This window comes from Belonocnema kinseyi, chromosome 10 (assembly GCF_010883055.1).
Source record: "Belonocnema kinseyi isolate 2016_QV_RU_SX_M_011 chromosome 10, B_treatae_v1, whole genome shotgun sequence".
In the NCBI taxonomy this organism is placed as follows: Eukaryota; Metazoa; Arthropoda; class Insecta; order Hymenoptera; family Cynipidae; genus Belonocnema; species Belonocnema kinseyi.
In genome coordinates this window covers 110,157,413-110,176,986 of record NC_046666.1, presented here as the reverse complement: position 1 = coordinate 110,176,986, position 19,574 = coordinate 110,157,413, and the positions used below count along the sequence as shown (strand labels likewise).

The following is a 19,574-nucleotide window of genomic DNA, read 5'->3' as shown; positions in this document are numbered from 1 at the left end:
AAAAACGCATGTGACCTCATCTCGAATGTTGTTGTATTACATAAGGAGCGATAAGGACTAGGTAGTGTACCCTTAATCTATTTATTTAAGTTAAGGAGCGTGCGCGAAAAGACCTGGAATAAAATGCACGCTGTCTTATTTCTCTCGAGTCTCGCAATTGTCTGTAGTATCTTATTATATGTGACATGTCGAGAGGTAGCCGTATCCAACATAGCGCATTGGTTTAAAGTAATGCTATAAAGAATGTTTATCAAATTTTGTGGGTTGACTAAGAAATCAAATTTTTGAGAAAATTAATAAGAACTGATGCCTAGGTATGACAGTGAAGTCTTATGAAGCCTTGGAGAGTGAGGACAACAATGTTTCTAAAATCAAAGCGTTTAAGGGCATGTGATACTTACAATTTCTCCGGCTTTTTTCCACGAAAATAAAAATTTTTTAAAACTGAATTCGGAGATGCTATAAAATATCATAACGGACGTCCCCGGACTCTTTTTTGAGGGATATAATAAAAAAAAATGTATTGTGCTAAATAAAAATGTTATGCATATGCATTATTTTGAGGTTACGTCGTTTTTTATCTTTGCCTTTCCGATAATCTGGAAATTATTTATGAAATAAACTTTTTTGATTGCCTGCAAACAAGGTTAGTTACGGGAGATTAGTTACTATGTTTATTCGTAAGTCCAAAGTTTTCGTCCAAAAATTTGGTGTAGTTTGGAAGCAATGCTCGGGTGAATTGTAACACACATAACCTCGAAATATACACGCACGTTGTTAGCAATATCAAAAATTTTTTGATAAAACACAAAAAAGTATGTGGGGACATCCGTTAGCATGTTCGCTATCATTTCCCAGATTTTGAAGGCAAAATATTTCTTATCCTAGGAAAAAAGCCGGGGGAATCTAACACTGAAAAAATCGATACTATTTCCTAAGCGCTATGCAAATTAATCACATTTTGCTAACTTAAAACTTTTTTGAATTAACCTACAAAAAAAGTGTGTGGGAACGTCCGTTAGCATGTTCGCTATCATTTCCCAAATTTTTAAGACAAAATATTTATTATTCTAGAAAAAAAAGCCGGGGGAACCTAAAACTGGTAAAATCGACAATTTTCTAAGTATCACATGCCCTTAAACACGTCCGGATTTTATCTCTTATTTCTAATCCTCGTTTGATACATGATACCAGAATAAAGCGTTAAGAATCCGGAGTATATAACCTACCATAACAAATGCTTCATTTTTCGGGCCTATATTATTCGATTAACTTCAAATATTTTTAATTTTAATTATATCTTCCTTTTTATCTTTAGGTTCTAACAAATTTTAAATTATAATCGATACATCTAGAAACTCGTAAAATTCGTTTCTCACAATTGAACAGTATCATTTCATAACGTCATCAAAAATATTGTAGAAACTTAGCACAAACATAAAACAATACAGCTTAAAAGCTTCTCACGGCAAGATGCCATTTTTTAGCGCAAGTTATCAGTTAACATTTCTGTTTTATTTTAGCTACATTGAAAAAAATAAAACGATTACATTTCAACTTAGTGGCCCCAAAGCACCTACTTCTAAAACCTATCTGCGTTACTGGATTCTCGAAACTACGTCACAGAGCACGTGCCACGAGCCACCACCACGCCTTTCTAGCAGTGAATAGAAGCCAGTGGAGGTGGAAAAAGCCCATCTGGCAAATGAGCAATTTTATTGAAATTTCCCATATTAGGAGACGCCTGGTTTATAAGAAAGTTATTTAAAGATTTATGTATACTTTTAGGAACACAATTTTTGAAGTGTTCTGACGTTTATCATTCCGAAATTCTTTGCAGCTAAATCAAAAACTCTAAGCGGACGTTGTAGTAACAGCCTGACTGGTAACCAAAATATTAGACGGACAGCATCTTTAGACACGATTTACCTGAAAGGACAATGGCCCCGAGATTCCTATTATATTCACTCCAGTCTTTTAGTAGATAAAGCTACACAGGTAAGAATATTTTGTCGGGCTTTTAGTCTTATATTATTTTTATGTGGGTACACCTTTTGAGGGTTTTACGTATTAGTTTTTAAGTAGCGGAATTCTTTCTCAAGTGTAATGACTCAAAAAATCAAAGTCATGCGATGTAAAAAAAAGCTTCAGCAGCTTTGTGCTATTGGATAGTAGTTCATGGCGACAACATTTTGTCATTTGGAGAAATATTTACGAAGAAATGAGGGGGTGAAAACTGGGATTTTCGTGGATATTGTCTATTTCGGCCTTTTTTAACGCTTCTAAAGTGCGATAAAAAATTAGGTATAGTTTTGATACATTTTTTCACTCCCTTTCTAATCATCCTAAGCATTTTTTGAAAGCGATGTGATGTTTAACCGGTGGCTACTTTATTCTGTTGCGTTCGTATATTTAAATTAAATCCCCATTTAAAGCAGCCGATACGCTACTGCTTCTCACATATGTTAAATTCTACAAAATTCTTAAACCATAAAATTTAAGAACTATATACTGTTACGAAATTTTACGTAAGAAGAATTTGAATCATTAGACTAGTGCATTATATCAATACGTACATGCACACATTAAGAATTGCTACGGTTAAAAATAAAACTATAATATGTTGAAATAAATTTTATATTATTAAGAATTTCTAGATGTTCATAAAACTTTTTCATTTAAAATGGTAATTTTTCTAGCTGGAAAAGGGAAGGGGGATTTTCTGTCACAGCCTACGCCTTTTCCAGCACGAAAAATTACAAGTAATTGCTATTTTTGGCGTTTTGATAACTGTTTTTTTTTCGAATTCACACTCTATAATGAATCACTTAAAAAATTTATTAATCCGTCAGATAACAATATACCCACTAAAGGTATCGAATCGCAGAGGTCGTAAGTAAAAAAAACGCGCCTTCGAATCAAACTCCACGGTGGTGCGGAACAGAGTTGATTAGGAAACGTAATAAACGCTCTTTCCATTAAACATAAGCATTAAAAAATATGTGACCTTTGAAAATGAAGATCAAGAATACATTTTACTTTTTTCATATAAACATTTCTTTTTAGAAAGTAAGCTTGGTGTATTCCATTTAAGAACCTGAAGATTAAAAAGTAAAACACTGCTGAGAAGCACTATGAATGTATTTATATATGCTCATTTTATGAGCATTTTGATTCCTCATAGCTATCAAAAAAATTTTCTTTCTCATAGAATGAGCCTTTTCTCTAACAAAAGGAAAAATAAATATTTTCAATATTTTTCATGCCTTTGTTTTGGTCTTACCGAAAATCTTATTTTCAGACTATCAGAAAACCCATAAAAAGTCAATTGATATTTTCTCCCAAAAGTAAAAACTTTTTAACTTACGGTAGTGTTATATTCTACATTGAAAAAAAGTTTTCCTCATATAAAAAATGTCACGTTTTTTTTTTATAACTTTTTCGTCGCTAGTGATTGATCAAGAATATTCATTGAAAGTTCGTCGTGAAGTCATGGTTAAACAGATGTGTCAACAATTGAGTCACATATGCGACGCATGGCGTGTCCGAACGCATGCGTTGCATATGCGCCGCATGGCGTGATAACGATATATAGTGATAAATATTGAATCTAATAACATACTTACTACAGTCACACTTTTTTTGGATGAGTTCAAACTGCTTTAATGGAAGCGTAAAGGATTACCCATAATATAACCGCGATCGGCTGCTGCACGAATTGACATGAACAATGATGACTCAATGCGCTCACGGGACTGAAAGAAAGATGCTTGCAGTAACCCGCACATATGAGAAACCATGCGACGCACAATTTACATGCGCGCGCGCGATATTTAAAACGGCAAAGTTTTAGAGCAAGTTATTGAAGATATTTTTAAAGCAAATTTCTTTTTAGATAATAGAAAATAATAATAATAATTGTTATTATAGCTCAAAAGTTCGATTTCTTGATACTGCATCAAAATCAATTGAATAAGTTATATAATCATCAGAAGAAAACTTTTAAACATTTATGTTTCTTACATTTTAATAATTTCTGGTATGTTCTGATAAAAAGGACTCCCTCGTGTAATGGGTTTTTATATTTCTTGTATGGATTTTTTACGTTTTTTACATATTTTGAAACAAATGTACATATATTGATCAAACTGATTTTTATATACAGGAATATATTTTAACATGATAAATAACGTTGAAGTGTTACCTTACTCTTGCTTGCAGAATCATAACAGAAAACATAAATGAAAGTTACGTCTTTTTTTTTTAATCCGCACATTACTCCGACACCTAGTCGCGATAGAGGTCACATAATATGTGGCACATCGCGCACACCATGTGCGGGCAGAGTTGGGATATACGTAGGATCTGCAAGTCGTGCAGACACAGTGTCGGTATTTCCGCAGCAAATCGCACTCTCACGCCGCGCGGCCTGCGTGCTGTGTCACACATTGTTATCTGCGATACTATTGTATCCCAATATTTAAAAAATTTTCCTCATATTAATAAGATAAAAAGTCTGTCCGCTGCGCTTGGGGTGCGTACCTATTGGATCTCGCGCTTCGCGCTCGATCATATATATATATACTTCCTGCTACGCGCTCAATCATTGTACATTCCCCACATTTTTGCATGGGACTTTTTAAACTAAAGGTCAAACCATCGACAACTGTCATTTAGTGACTGGTAATTCTCTTTTATTAAAACTTTGTGGGGTTTAGCGAGCACATCACGTGTCTCGTGAGAAAAAAGGTCAAGAGTAAATTTTTTGATCTAATTCAAAAACAATTTTGATATTAAATATTTTATTGTACCTTGCATTTTTTCCCGAAAAATCTAACTTGTTTATTTCTAATGTCATTTTTCGCGATTAAAACAAAAACTAACTGCTTTTTAACAACAAATGATTATTAACCAATTTTAGCTTTTTTTGGGTGAGCGACTTTCGTCTATTTATTTTTTTCGTAGCTTGTGTCGGTTATCCAAATTTTTATTTTAAATGTTTTTTACGAATAGAACAAAAACTCCGCGTCAAGTAAAAAAGTGATTAATAACGAATTTGTACATCTTTGATGGGTGCAGAATTTTTGACTATTCACCTTTTTTCGTATCGTGCATAGTTTTACTGAAAAATTAAATATTTAATTTTTAATTTTGTTGTGTGCGATCAAAATTTGGTTTTATAAATTTTTCAACCAAATTCAAAAAGTTGTTTATAAATCTTGTAGTGCTTTAAAAAAGCAACGTTTTTCTTGTCTTCACTTTTTTTCATATCGTGCATTATTTGGCCTCAAAAGGTCATTTTTTTTTTAGATTTTGAAAATTCTATAACTCTGGTAATTTTACTTTTAACGAAAATAGTCTTGAGGATAATTGAGTCGAATTTTTGAGTACTATAAATAGCCTTCCATAAAATTTTCAAGTCAAGCGGCATGAGCTAGTTTACAATGATCTTCGAAAGATCAGACCCAAACAGCGGAAGCTTTGTAACAATGGGAAACTCAAATCGTTGACAGAAACATGTTTTTATTTTTATTTCGAAAGACAACTGTACTAAAACTGCTGAAATGTATGCAAAAATAAATTTTGTCGATGGAAAGACTGTACCAGACACTTCAAAGTATCATTCTGTAATACCTGATGATGATGGAATAACACTAATATTAAAAAAGTATTCTTCAACTGTGAATTATGACGTTTTTCTGAAAATAAGGAACAGGAAGCTAGCTCTAAAGAAACGTTCGCGTTAATGTATACATTGGTTGCGGACCAATCAGTCGGAGCTATAATTATCCAAATTTCATGATCATAGCTCTTTTAATGTTCAAAATATTGTCAACAGAAAAAGGTACAAACGCGTGCGTGAAATTATTTTCGAAATTGTATTTTCGAGGTCTTGGGGTCGAATTATATCGAAATATTTCAAAAAATTAGATTTGAAAATTTAGGTCATTGCAAACCCTATTCTGTCAGGAAGCAGTTTAGTTTTATATTAATGAAAATAAGGTTTTAGTGCTACGAAATACCCAATGACGCTTGTGCACATGTGTCGAGGCTCTAAACGATTCCAAGAAAAGCATCCTTCTTTGAAAAAAAGTGAAATTTATTTTGAATTAACAAAAAATGATTCATTTAATAAACTTAATGAACTTCTGACTTACTTTTGAAGGTAAAATATTTCATTAAAAAAATTCTTATGTACAATGGAAAGGGCGTGAAAAATCTATCGAAAATGCACAACACGAATTTTCGTTTTGTCTACATTAGATGCGCCAAAAATCGCAGAAATGTGTTATATCCACGAAAGTTCCAAAATTTTCACCCTCTCCTCTGTAAATATTTTTGCGAATAACAACTTTTTCCTCGTAAACTATTATGCAATGTCACAACACAAACAATCAATCCTTAGTTTCAATATAAGTTAATTTCAATATATGGAACTTCATCAACTAAAGGTAATAAGTTATAATATTAACACTCATGAGCACATAGATCTCGATTAATTTATATTAATTCTCTAAAACAATAACTTAGTATTTAATATCACTAAATTGTTTAAACAGGTCATGTATGGTCTCTATATTGTAACATTGATGAAGACCATGGAAGAATAGTCGAAACGTATTGTTTCTTGAATAACTATACTGTGGGATATTGCAGTTGGTTCATCTTTAATAAATACATAGACCAGTAATCAACACTTTGAATTATTTCAAACTAACATCTTTTCTTGTTATTAACCCTGGTCAACACCGTAACATCTTTAAGAAAGTCACAACACTTTGCCTAAGTTCGACTTAGATCGGAGAATTTTGATTTTTATAGTGGGTACACAAGAGAAATAATGCTCTATATCTAAATCCCCTTTTCCTCAATCCTGTGCAATCCCTAAATCCCAGACTGATGCAGTCGATTTGTTTTTATCCCTTCGGGACCGGCACCTAGATCCAGTTAAAAGAAAATTCTCTCTTAGATTCACCTTTGATTTCCAATAATACAATACATAAGGTGCCTGAGATAAAAAAAAAACAGAATTGGACAAACAAGATTGTGCCACGTGTGGAACATCCGGACTGAAGGATATAAAATAATGAATTTTTCTTTTTAATAGAATATAAGGAAATTCTTTTCTTGCCTTTGCTGCATATTTTTACAAAAGCTCAACACTGTTACAAAATCATCTGCAATGGAAAGCCAAGATACAATTTTGTTCCTCTATCTAAAACACAAGGAACATCGCATTTGGTGCAAGAATGAAATGATTTTCCTTTTTTGCAATATCTGTATCGTTCGCGCTCATCTTGATACAAGGAGAAATGGTCAGTCCTATCGTACTTAATCAAATAATCTAGTCTTGTTACTCGAGGGGCATGGATTATGTTATTAACGTGGCTAAAGGGGTCATTCTGCGGGTCTGTTTTCGATATCATATGAGAGTTTCAGCGAAGTCTAAGCGAAATTTCTTCAGATGAGGGTAACTTCACCGGGCATTGGTAATTGCTCTTTCCTATACAGGAGCCATGCGTTAAAAACACACATATCGAGGAAATAAAAGAAAGTTGGGATATACCAACGGTTGCTCTTCGATTGCGTTTTGTACAGGGAATCCAGGCAATTATTTTTATCAACCCCACCCATTTTCTCATTTTATTGATTTATTTTATTGAATAAAGTGAAGTTACAGGCGTTCCTCAGAAAATTGCGCTTCCAAGTAATACACATTTCTTATCTGCGAATTTGAGGATGATTATTTTATTAGCATTCGTCTTATAAGAAAAGATACCTCGGCCTTAAGCAAATGAGTTGTTTACCCGATTGCAAAGGATAATGTGCAATCCGATTTGACCTGAAGCTTTTCGTAGCATAAATGTTTAGCTTTCCTTCCAGATACAGAAACAAGTGTAGATTTCAAAAATAATTATCGCAGAAAACTGAAACCCGATCCAGCTAGTACAAAAAGTTTGTAGCCCCACTATCTGGGTTTATTGGCAATATCTGGCCACAAGTTACCAGCGCGAGTACCCTTGTAGGGAATCTGATAGAGTGCAATTTGGAGGCATGGCAGGCACATCATTTCTTCTCTTGTTTCGTAACTCCATAATTATATAAACGGAGTGAGAAAAAAAGAGGCAAAATGTAAAAGAAATGAATAAACAGGATCGTCGAAAACTTGACAATTTTGCACTCTTGACTCCGGATGTGTACGCAAATGGTCTCTCAAAGAGATTCCGCCCTATTTGTTTTTAGAGGCAAACAATGGGAACATTTTGGTATTTATGAGTCCTAGTGGCTCTATCTGCAGTGATTTGAAGATACTCGCACGGAAACTTACTAATTTCATTGAAATGAAATTTCTGGGAGCGCTTCGAAATGAATGTACCAGAGTTGGCTCATACGGGCTAAAAGAGTTAAAAGCGTTTGCATTTGCTTAAAATTTTGACCAAGAGAGAGGGAAACGACACAACAGCGTTACATTTGCTGGGTGAACAAAAGTGAAATACATTGAGTGATTTTAATCATTACGTCGTACTAAAGGCTTAAACTGTGTGGATGCAGTAGATGCAGACAATGTATGTGATGACTTATATTCACAACAAGCCAGTCCAGTTGATTTTACAAGAATAGGCAACTTAATTCGATCATCATTATTAGTTACCACTACCACTTCTTAATTATCTTATTTTGACGGTACAGATTATACTTTGCGCGGCACTGTAAATTGTAAACAAATATTGTCAAAGCATAATTAATAATTATACACACGGTTTATTCTTAAATATATTTTCGGATATACTTACACTACCGACAGAAAGTTTGGCTACATTTCCTGTGACCTATTTGAACATTCATACTTCATTTTAAAGATGAATATATACGCAGAACCTGAATCTTCGACTTTGTGAGTAGAATCATTTTGTATCTTTCAAAAAATGAAGGTAAGCGACGAGTAAATACAGTGAAACCCTTCTATAGACTAGATTTCGGGGCTGACGGTGGTTGGCAACTAACTCATTATAGCCTACTCCGCTTTTGTTTGTTCACGCCTGACTGCTCGCCTGCGTGACAGCCACAGATCCTGCGCACCCCTGCAGCCCTGTTACACCTACATGCGGCGCGGCGTCAATTCTCAGAAAGGCTATAGAAGTGAGGGATGTTGAAGATTTTCACTGTGTTTAGTACTCGTATCAGTACTAAGAAGTGACATAATATTTAATGGCCCTATTGATTTGGATTTAAAGAGTAGTATTTTTTCTTGGTATTAGAATTTTTCTCAATTTTTTAGGAAAACTTTTCTAGATTTAGTAAAGAGCATAACTCAAGATTTCAAAATGTTTATTTTGCTAAAAAAAAACTTGCAATTTTGAAGCTAAATATTTTCTGACTCATTAAAATAATTTTCACGTAGGCGAATTCGATGTGAAATTTTCTAATCTTCCAAATGGTTCGACTTACAAAGTTGTAGATTAAGTTTCTGCACAGATACTCGCCTTTGAAGTGAAGTATGAACTTTTAAACGGCCAAAGAAAATTGACTTAAACTTTTTTTTGGTGATGTATAAATAATCGATACTCTTAAGTTTGGGCGCTTGAATTGTAAATAAAATTTCTCACGAAACGGTGGGTGGGGGGCGCATCCATAAACCCAAGCACATAAGTCAATGATATTAACTACTACACTTTTACACAAATTGCGATCTGTAAATTAATCCCGAAGTGTATTCATAACGGAGGTGGCGACTGCCAAACACGCTCCCATGCTACCGCGCATAGTCACACAATGCACTCTCGCGCTTGTTGCTATTATAGATAGCAGTCCAAATGGGAGCAGATAGCCTGATATAACTTGAGGTTATCAACCAATAGAAGGCACAGATAGAATTTAAATATGGCACGTATGTCGTGGATATGCAGGAGAAACATTAAGGGTCCCATGTGCAAGCCGTGTGGTATACCTGATGTAGCATGGAAGCCCCCGTAGTAGCTATTATCAACTCTGACTGACTGTTATCTATCGTTCAAGTAATTTAATAATCATGATGGAATGTTTTGTCCTCGATGCATTACTGTTCTTCAACAAGTGCGTGTATACATATAGGTTAGTGATATTAAATCTACTTGTTATGAAACCGAGCGATCATGGCGATTACAACTTTTTAAAAATAGAAATAGCATTACCGTGATTGCTAAGCCACGTTTTGCAGGAAACAATTACGTTCTCTACCCACTAAGCTACTCGAGAGATCGAAAATGAGTATTTTATCTCACACGCACTAGATTCACTCGGCTCAATATCCTCAAAATTAATCAACTTCAAAGGGCTCACTTTCTTAGGAAAACATGCAACAAAAGACGTGAAAAATTGAAACTTGAAACCGTACCATTAAAATTCAAAAACGTGCCTGCAGAGATTCAGTAACTGAGTAATCTTCTCATGGAAGTTGGGATGCTGGACAAAACGTCCAGGAACGCAAAGGAAGTCACGCTTTAGAAGATCACATGTGAGTGTTGGTTTCGCTTCGCGGCAATGTTTTTAAGTAGGGATAAGCTGCACGCGCTCAAATTGGCTTATTTCGGATAGCACTGAAATAAAGAGCTTAGTAGTATGGAAGAAAGTATAGTATACATACTTGATGTTAAACCTGGCTGGTTGTCTACTGCTGACTATGTGAGCAACACTTCACGTACTGAATGTGTGTGTCAGTGATGCCTTAACCTAAGACAGTATATTTATAAGAAGCAATTCACGTGAAATACAAGGTGCAGTGTGACCAACAATGATGTCAAAGTATGGCATGTCACAAACATCACTCACGAACTTCATTTTAATTTGGTCCTGTGATATTTTGCCTACATCTGACGGTACTGACACTGACTCACCGTACATATTGTCACCCGGCGTATTGTAAGCATGATGGCGTAAACTGAAAAGAGATTTATGCTAAAAAGAACTCTGATGCCTTGCTGCTGTTGAAGCCAACCTATAATTTGGTCCTGGAATTTGGAGCGGTGAGAATCCAGCCAAATATCGTTTGTTGAACTACCGATGTATCTTCTACTTTCAAATAATAGATCTTAAATTGTCGGTATACTGGTCCAAAAAATCTCTTTATTAATAGACGTTTCACCCTTCGACGGAGGTCTTCGTCATGGCGGCCTAATGTGATAGTCGTGCTAATGTATGCCTCATATGCACGTCTCTCGTTGGGTCATCTGAACACTACCTTGTTGAGATGGAGTTACAGTTTCTTCATTAAAGCCTCCGAGATTATAGAAATTTGTGAGTATAGGCCAATCAATTCTCGAACCTGAAATCTTTTTCCAGTTGGAAACGTTACATAGACCAAATCTGCCCCAAATATCTTCGTCGATATTGAGCATTTCCGTGGATAATACCAGACATTGCTGTCATATTATGCTCTGAAGGCAGGATAGCTATTTATAAGTCCCATTAAGCATCGAGAGATGCTTCTCTGAGCATTGGCGGCACCGTTTTATTCATTGCCAAGCCGAGACTCGATGTCGGCCTAAGTAGATTAAGCAAACCTGATTAGATTCAAAAAACAGAAGGCACGTTTTTCGATGGCAGCATTATGTCACTTAAAGCCGGCAGCATCATGTGACTTAAAGCCTGCAGATTTCCCTGACTCTAAAGAATTAGAGTCCTCCTGTGTCGAAGGTCGGCGATATTTTCAAACCTACGATGCTTATCTCCCAGCTCCTGAGCGATGTTGATTCCATTTTTTGACGGTGAGATGAACATTATAGGTTCCTGAGGTGACCTTCGAAAGTTTAGCAGTAGATTCTCGTGACATTGTTGGAAGTGAGCAAATTGGAGATATACAGTAGCGCTAAAAATTTTTGGACACACTGATCTTAGGATTGCCAACATAAACCAATCTAAAAAATATTTTCGAGCGCTACTGTATAAAATAACAAAAACGTATACACATTTCACTCCTTTAACAATTCCGAGGATCTTTCGAAGTTTTAAGCTATCCTTGGAATGTTATTCATTTGGAGTTTGGCCTTCTAAGCTTGTCTATAGATGATGTAGTTTCTGAACACTCGGGATTACACAGCACTACTACACTACTACAGCACGTGATAAGTTTAAAAAAAATCTAGATTTTCTAAAATTTTGTACCCCGATTTTAACTTTTAGCATGACCTAGGGAAATTGTTGCAAAAACTAAATCGGTTCCCGAGATTCGAATAAAAATGTTCAATAGTATCTGAGTTGAGTTTTAGTCGAAGATCACGGTTCTCGGCGGGTGTGCTGCTCGTCTCCTTCGTTGAGGCAGGACCGAATAGGCCACGCACAGAGGTGGCGCTTGATTAGAGCTCTTTTATACTTTTGTTTCGCCTCATCAGTAATTTTTATTTCAAATTATTGTAAATTTTTAAAATTATTTATTTTTTTTTTAATTATTTACAATTATTTCAATTCCGAATAATCGCCATATTAAAAAATAAAAAAATGATAAACAGTTTTTTTTATTTCTTAAAATTCTTAACAACTAGAATATTAATAAAAATGTAGATATATTGTTACGAGAGTAAATTATTTCTCAAACGAATGTACATGTAAATTCTAAATAAATTATTTATATGAAAACACTCAAAAATATTAAAAGTGAATAATAATGGAATTATTATTATATATTATTATGACTTGAATTTCTATTAAATGGTTTACAATTGTTCCTTTATGGTTGACCATATATAAATTCGTTTTCTTGCACCTATCCATCGTAAGTTTTCACGATTATTTGATACTTCAACTTTCATCAATCAACTTTCATCAGGCATCACTTCTGTGCATGGCCTATTCGGTCCTGCATCAACGAAGGAGACCAGCCGCAGATCGGCCGAGAACCGTGATCGTCGACTAAAACTCAACTCATATACGATTGAACATTTTTAATCGTATCTCGAGAACCGATAAAGATTTTTATAGTTTCTTTAGCTTAAATTAAAGATAAAATTTCAGGCTCTATGTCGTATAATTTTGAGTTTTTTGCAACAATTTTCCTAGGTCATGCTAAAAGTTGAAGTTGAGGTACAAAATTTTAGAAAATCTGAATTTTTTTTAGACTTGTCACGTGCTGTATTCTCTTCAGCAGATCAAAAAAAAATATGTTTAACACTACTAGATGTGGAATTTCATATGCTTTCCAACTGTTTTTTAAATGCCCCATCATTTTCTTTCGCTGAGTTATCGTGATACAAAGTCTAGAGTGATTTTTAATAGTGCTTGCGTCAATAATCTCATAATTTCCGACGGTAGTGTATGTTTCTGCTGTAGTTCCACACAAGTCTTCTGCGTATTACTTAATGTTCCTGTTTTTTTTCAGTTTGTTGCTTGATAGAAATAAGATGATCCCTTTGAATAGCGCTAGAATAGAAGACTATTTGTAATCGCGTTTGAATTGCGTTTCCTGTAATCTTCTTTTCTCATTTTTTCATAAGCATCGTGACAGTTGGACTGATGAGACCTTTCAGTTCTGCTGGTCTGGTAAGCAATGCATCAAGTGAGAGAGATTATTAAAAAGGTTTGAATGCAGCGGGAAACTCTTATCAGTCCGTGTGCGTGAAGGAGAAGTCAATCGCATGGATTACAGTTGTTAGAAGTGAGTGGGGTATGGAGGCAAGGCACTGGTCAGGAATGGGGAGCGAGAGTTTCGAATGTCTCGTCGTATCACTGACAACTAGATAAAATCTAGCTTGCAACGGGCTAAATGTTTCGAGTAGCATTACATTAAAGAGATTTGTCTTGAGACAGAGTGAATATGAAACAGTTGACACAGTTGACCTCGGCAGATATTTCTAAATATTTACTGAATTTGTGAATCTGGGATGCAAATACATTAAAAATATATTAAAAATATATTGCTGGAAACAAGCTCAGTGTGTGTGAAAGAAATCTCGACTTCCTGTCTAAAAAGAAAAAGCAAAAATTCTATTCCTATTTAATGTGAAGGATACTGCGAACGAAAATATCGATTTGTTCGAAACTGCAAATGTAAACATCACCCAAGATAAAATTAAAGCAGCTAAACAACTAGGAAAAGAAGAGGGGACGAGACCAATATTTATCACATTTACCAATCCTCGACGGAACAAGCTATCTTTAAAAACTCAACAAATATTTGCTTTATAAATATAGGATTTTTTAACGATAACACGAAGTAACAAACAGCCAAATTGAAAGAATTACGTCAGGATCTACACTTTTACAAAGAGCTATTAGAGCAAGGATAAAAAACCAAAGAAAAATGAGAAAAAAAAGCAAGGCCCGGTACGGTATTATCTTCCTTTATTAAAGCTCATTCAGCTGAAAAAATAAAGCGACTCTTGAGAAATCATAACACAGAAGATACACACAACGATTTTCACCCAGAATTATATTCTGGAACGTTATGGGATATGAGAACTGCATCGTAATCTTGGTCACAATTAATTACTATGATATCCTCTGTTCAGATTACCTGAGATTGGATATACTTTTTGCATGTGCAACCAAATTATCGTAAAAAGCTCACAGCATGTACTAGAAGGGTGTAAAGTATGTCGAGTATAAAGAAATCTGTTTATTATTAATAGTGATGAAGAAGAAGTAGTGAGAGAAGCTTGATTAGATAACAACATGTGACTGTTTTGAGTGGATAAAATATTTTCACTGGATGACCACCAGGATGACACACCTGTAAGATTTTCGCATTATCGTTACTTGTATGTTACTGTTCAGGATATTGTAAAGGTGCAAACTTTTGTTCCTATTATCTATTGGTATCTATTATCTCAGTTGAACAATTGGGAAATATTTTTCTGTTTGTAGACATTTAGATAATTTATAATATATTCCAAATGTGATAAAATGTATTAAAAATAAAGTCGAATCCGTGGTACCTTAACACATTAGTTCTAACATAGTCGATAAATGACGGTTTTTTCATTTTAGAATGTTATTTCTGTAATAGGTTTTTCTTTCTTTTTGGTCTATAAAGTAGCTCTAGAACATAATGGCAGATATAATCGATTCGATACGTCCGTATCATACTTTAAAGAGTGAAAAATTACAGTATATTGCTAACACAAGATTATGTTAATTTTCCAGACTGAAGAATGGTGCAATGAATCACGAAAAACTCATCTCCGCCATTCTGAGCAGCAAACTACAACTGACGAGAAATTGGAAAAGTACTTCAGGCAACGGTTTGTAGAAATAGTTCTCGTGATTTTAAAATACATATGTTATTTCAGGTTAATTTAAACATAATTTTTCTTGAAAAGTTTTCCAAATATTTGTCTCAAGATCTTGCTGTTAAAACTGTTTACATGTGCCATTTCTTAAAAGTCAAGAACCACAAAAAAACTAAACGGAATGTGCTTAAAATTTTTTGCCTGCTGCACTTTGTTCGTCAACGCTATTTTTTCCTAAGATGTTTAGCTTTCCTAGGCGGGGGTTCATTGTTAAACGGGATACTAAAAGTGTTATAGTTCATAGATTTTTAGTTTCTTAAGACGTTTATTAGATTCTTTTCGATCGTCAAAATTCACAGATTTTGAATTTCAAAGTTTCAGAATGCTAATTTTGAAATTTAAGAATTTTTTGTTTTGAATTTGGGTCCGCCTTGGCGGCACCAGGTATGGCCACAAAATTTTGACTCGACCCGCCACGGCAACTAGAGATGCCGCTTGGCAGTAGTTGGCCGACCACTGCTTTAGAGGCGCACATATGTTTGAAGCACAAAGTTTTCTAATAAAAGATGGCTACTAAATACATTTAAAGTCATATTGGCGGAAGCTGAATGTATTTCAAGTGGCTGATAAAATGAGGATGTTATAAACTGATTTAATACGATGTTTGACATTTTTTTCGACGATGTTGTAGAAGGTACGCAATTTGGAACACGGTGCAGTACGGAGTTCTCCTTTTATCGCTGTTATCATTACACAGTAGCCGTGATGGTTAAAAGTGACAGTCGCATTTGGATGCTTTCTTGGAGATACCATCTGCTGTTTTATATCGTTTTAGTTGCTTGTTTCCTGATGGTCTAGGAAGTTTTGTACAATGTTACAGCTGTTTAATAAAACCGTCTTTTGAGCTGCTTCATCTACCCTACTGACTCTTCAATGTTCAAGGTGCTCATTGCAGCTTTCGTGCGCATTGCCTGCAGCCTTAATCAATATAGGATGAATAGATGCATATTTCGCATTCCTCCACATTGTCTTCACTTCATGCTTTAGTTTGCTTACTTCATTATGTCTGGGCGTATATTCTCTCTGCGCCATTACGTGACAGCAATCAATTAACCGCGTCTGGATAAAACAAGTGTTTGCGATAATTTCTGGTAATGACTACCCGGTCCTGAATTGCAATAGCAAATCCTTGCGTTTCTGCAAACCGAACGCACTGTTCTTAGACAAATTTTGGAAAGCAACATTATCCAAATCATGATAGGATAACGTTTCGGGGTGCCTGCCGTATATGGCTTTCTGTTTCCATTGCGTTTCTAATTCCTTTATGGTTTCTGCCCTGATATTCAAGTCCTCTGAGGATAAATTCAAGAGCGTGTAACCGAAATCCACTTTACAGATGGTGTTGTAAAGCGGAACATCTCGCTTGCTGTTAAAATAGTCGCGCAACTGAAAAACTTGTGATTTACACAGTTGTTTGACGTCTACAAAGCTCCTACCCCCTCCATGTTGTGGCAGAAATATCTTTTCAATCACCGAATTACTGTCGTGCATTTGTTGCTTCATTTCTATGCAGATAGTTGTTTAACCTTTCAAGGTTGGTGTTTGATGATTTGATGAGCCCAATGGAGTACACGAAGATGGGAAGGGCTTAGGTTTTGATTGTCCTGATCTTATTTTCCGAGTTAATAGAACTCTTCAGAACCAGTCTGAGTCTTTTAGTGAAGACCGTCGTTAGGCAATTCATAACTATCGTATCCTGAATAGTTTTATATTTGAGAATACCCAGGTATTTATATGACTCGCTTCAGGTCATCCATTTATAGAAGATAGTTCAATTCATGACTATCCTCTTTATAATGTATTCTGAACCTATGAGACATGCTCTTTAGTGTTTTGCGTAATGGGTTCAATGATAAACAGAACCAAAGTTCACTGAAGGAGTCTCCTTGAAATATACCCGCCGTAATGCGTATTGATCTAGTTATCCTCGGTTGTCCATGATCAAAATATTCGATTTTGTACCTCGAAGCATATCGCACTACTTATAAAGTCGATGATGTGTAGGCAGATTTGGTAAATTTGTGTGACCTAAAGCAAATAGGCATGTGGTACAGAAGGAAACACTTCTTTGTAGTCAAGGTATGCAGTGTAAATATACCTTAGCTGTAATGATATCTGTGGCGCATTAATAAATTGTTAGAAGACAGGCTATCGGTCAAATTCAGATGGATTTTCAGCGTCTTGTTTGCAGGCAATATGATACGTAGTACCTTTGAACATAAAGCCTGACATCAGATCTGGATTTTCGGTGATCTTCTGAAAACACCTTGCCAACGCTGCATGCACTTTCGTCAGGTACTCATACCAGAAATTATGCACCATGTCTGTACCTGGAGCTTTCCAGTTACTTGACTCGAATATCTCCTGGGGCAATGACTGCATTTGTTGGTCTAGTTCTACGGCCCAACTTTCTAACGGCTGTCACAGGTGCAAATTCCGCAAGAGTTTTCACCTCTCACGCAGCTGGTGTTGCGTTCAAATGTAAAGCACGGCCGAAATTCCTTTCAAGGTTCTGGAGTTTTTCTGGAATTTCGTTGTAAATATCCGCATGTGGTTCTAGTGGATCCGGCACTTAATGTACGTTGCAGCGTTTATGGTCTGTTACATTCTGCTTTAGATTCAATTTTAAATTAAAGTTAAATCAATCAATGGAATATTGAAAAAGTACTCGGCATGACACTGATCGACAGCGCAATGATTAAAAAATGCTTGAATTGTTCAATATTTGTCACACGTATGCGTAGATAAAACTGAAAAGGTTTTGGAAGAAAACATGTGTTTTTCCCCCTTTAAATTGGACGCGCCGCTTCATACGAGCATCCTCTCTGCCTATTGTAATACATCATTTTTCATTCTCCTTCACTTCAGTTAAAAAACAAAATTGCACATTAAGGTAAAAGAATTTAAAATCGATTTAAAATTGAAGTGAAATTAAATCAATAAAATATTTCCCTTAATTCTACATAAAAATTAAAAATTGTGGAATTTTGATCGGAAATTAAATTTAAAACCAAATGGTAGCTAAAAATAAAACATATTTGTATGAAATTTGGTAAACAGATTTATCGAGTGGCAAGAAAATTGTCCCATAAAATTGGCCCAAAGTCAAGATTTTCGCGTATTCGTTCAAAAGATTTCCTTTTGAAAAGTACTTCCCTTCAATTTTTTCGTTACCGATGTCTCTACACATGTCTGAGCACATTCTGATATGTGGAGTCACGTAAAAACATTCATGAATATCAAACATGTTCAAGCAGGTCGAAACATGTTTAAACATGTCGAAGCCCGTTAACATGAATATGTATGATTTTGAGCAAAATATGCGCGTGAATGTTCGAACTACCCTTGGCACTTTAGAACCCGTCATCAAGGGTTGTTATATGAAGATTCCAGAATAAATGATTGAACACTAGTTACAATAAGTATAAATTTAGAGGGATAAAATAAAAATAAACTAAAATAAAATAAACCATCTATAAGGAAAGCGGGGCTTAAGGCGACGTCAAGCTACCACAACATACCTGCCTTCTCGGCGACCTTTTTCTATTGCTCAGCGCTGGTATCTATCTCGAAGCTGGACGGGGCGCTGCGGCTCTCAACCGTCGGCTTCTACATTATGTTACAGTGGTACAATTAAATTGAATCGTGTATAAACTCTGTTGCGCACTACCATGGAGGACGAGTCGAAGCCGCGTTACCGTGTTACAATTTTTGGGTAAATGTAATGCAAAGTAACGTACGTTACTCCACGTTACTTTAAGCAATTTGTTGATGATATTTAAACTAAATTAAATATCTATGGTGTCTAATTGACAGCGAGGCATGCAGGTTTCTTTTTTTAAATTCTTTACATACATTTTTAACAATTTGCATACTTTTTTAATGAAGATTATTATTTACTATCAGCGAGATAATTGTAGGCTTCCGGCATATTTTATAAGAGTCAAGTATAGTGCATTATTTTGTATACAAAAGGCAATGGAAATTTTTTTTAAACATTCATGAATATAAAGAAAACATTCATGAACAAATTGTAGTTAACAAATTTGAGAAAAACAATGCTATAAAGATGACTCTTGTTGAATGTGTATGTCTATAATTTTCTCGCAGATAGTAGAATCTAACATGTATCACAGTGGCCTTTCAGATACAATAAATTCCAGAAAAGTCTTTAACCTTAATTTTAAGAACATTCTATTGATAAGGAATTTTCCGTAAGACAAACCAGTAGTGGGAGTGAGTGGGGTGTAAATGAGTGGATGAATGAGCAGGTTTGTAAAATATATTTCAACCGTTGGTGCGATTAACATTTGG

At 35.1% G+C, this 19,574-nt stretch overlaps 1 protein-coding gene across 1 annotated transcript in view; it reads left to right on the top strand.

Moving 5' to 3' along the window:
- Positions 1-19,574, top strand: part of LOC117181884 (glucocorticoid-induced transcript 1 protein-like) — a 117,973-nt gene that overhangs the window by 33,391 nt on the left and 65,008 nt on the right. The window contains exons 2-3 of the mRNA XM_033374900.1: positions 1,841-1,998; positions 15,115-15,212. Of these exons, the coding sequence (XP_033230791.1) occupies positions 1,841-1,998; positions 15,115-15,212 (256 nt within the window). The remainder of the gene's footprint in view (positions 1-1,840; positions 1,999-15,114; positions 15,213-19,574) is intronic.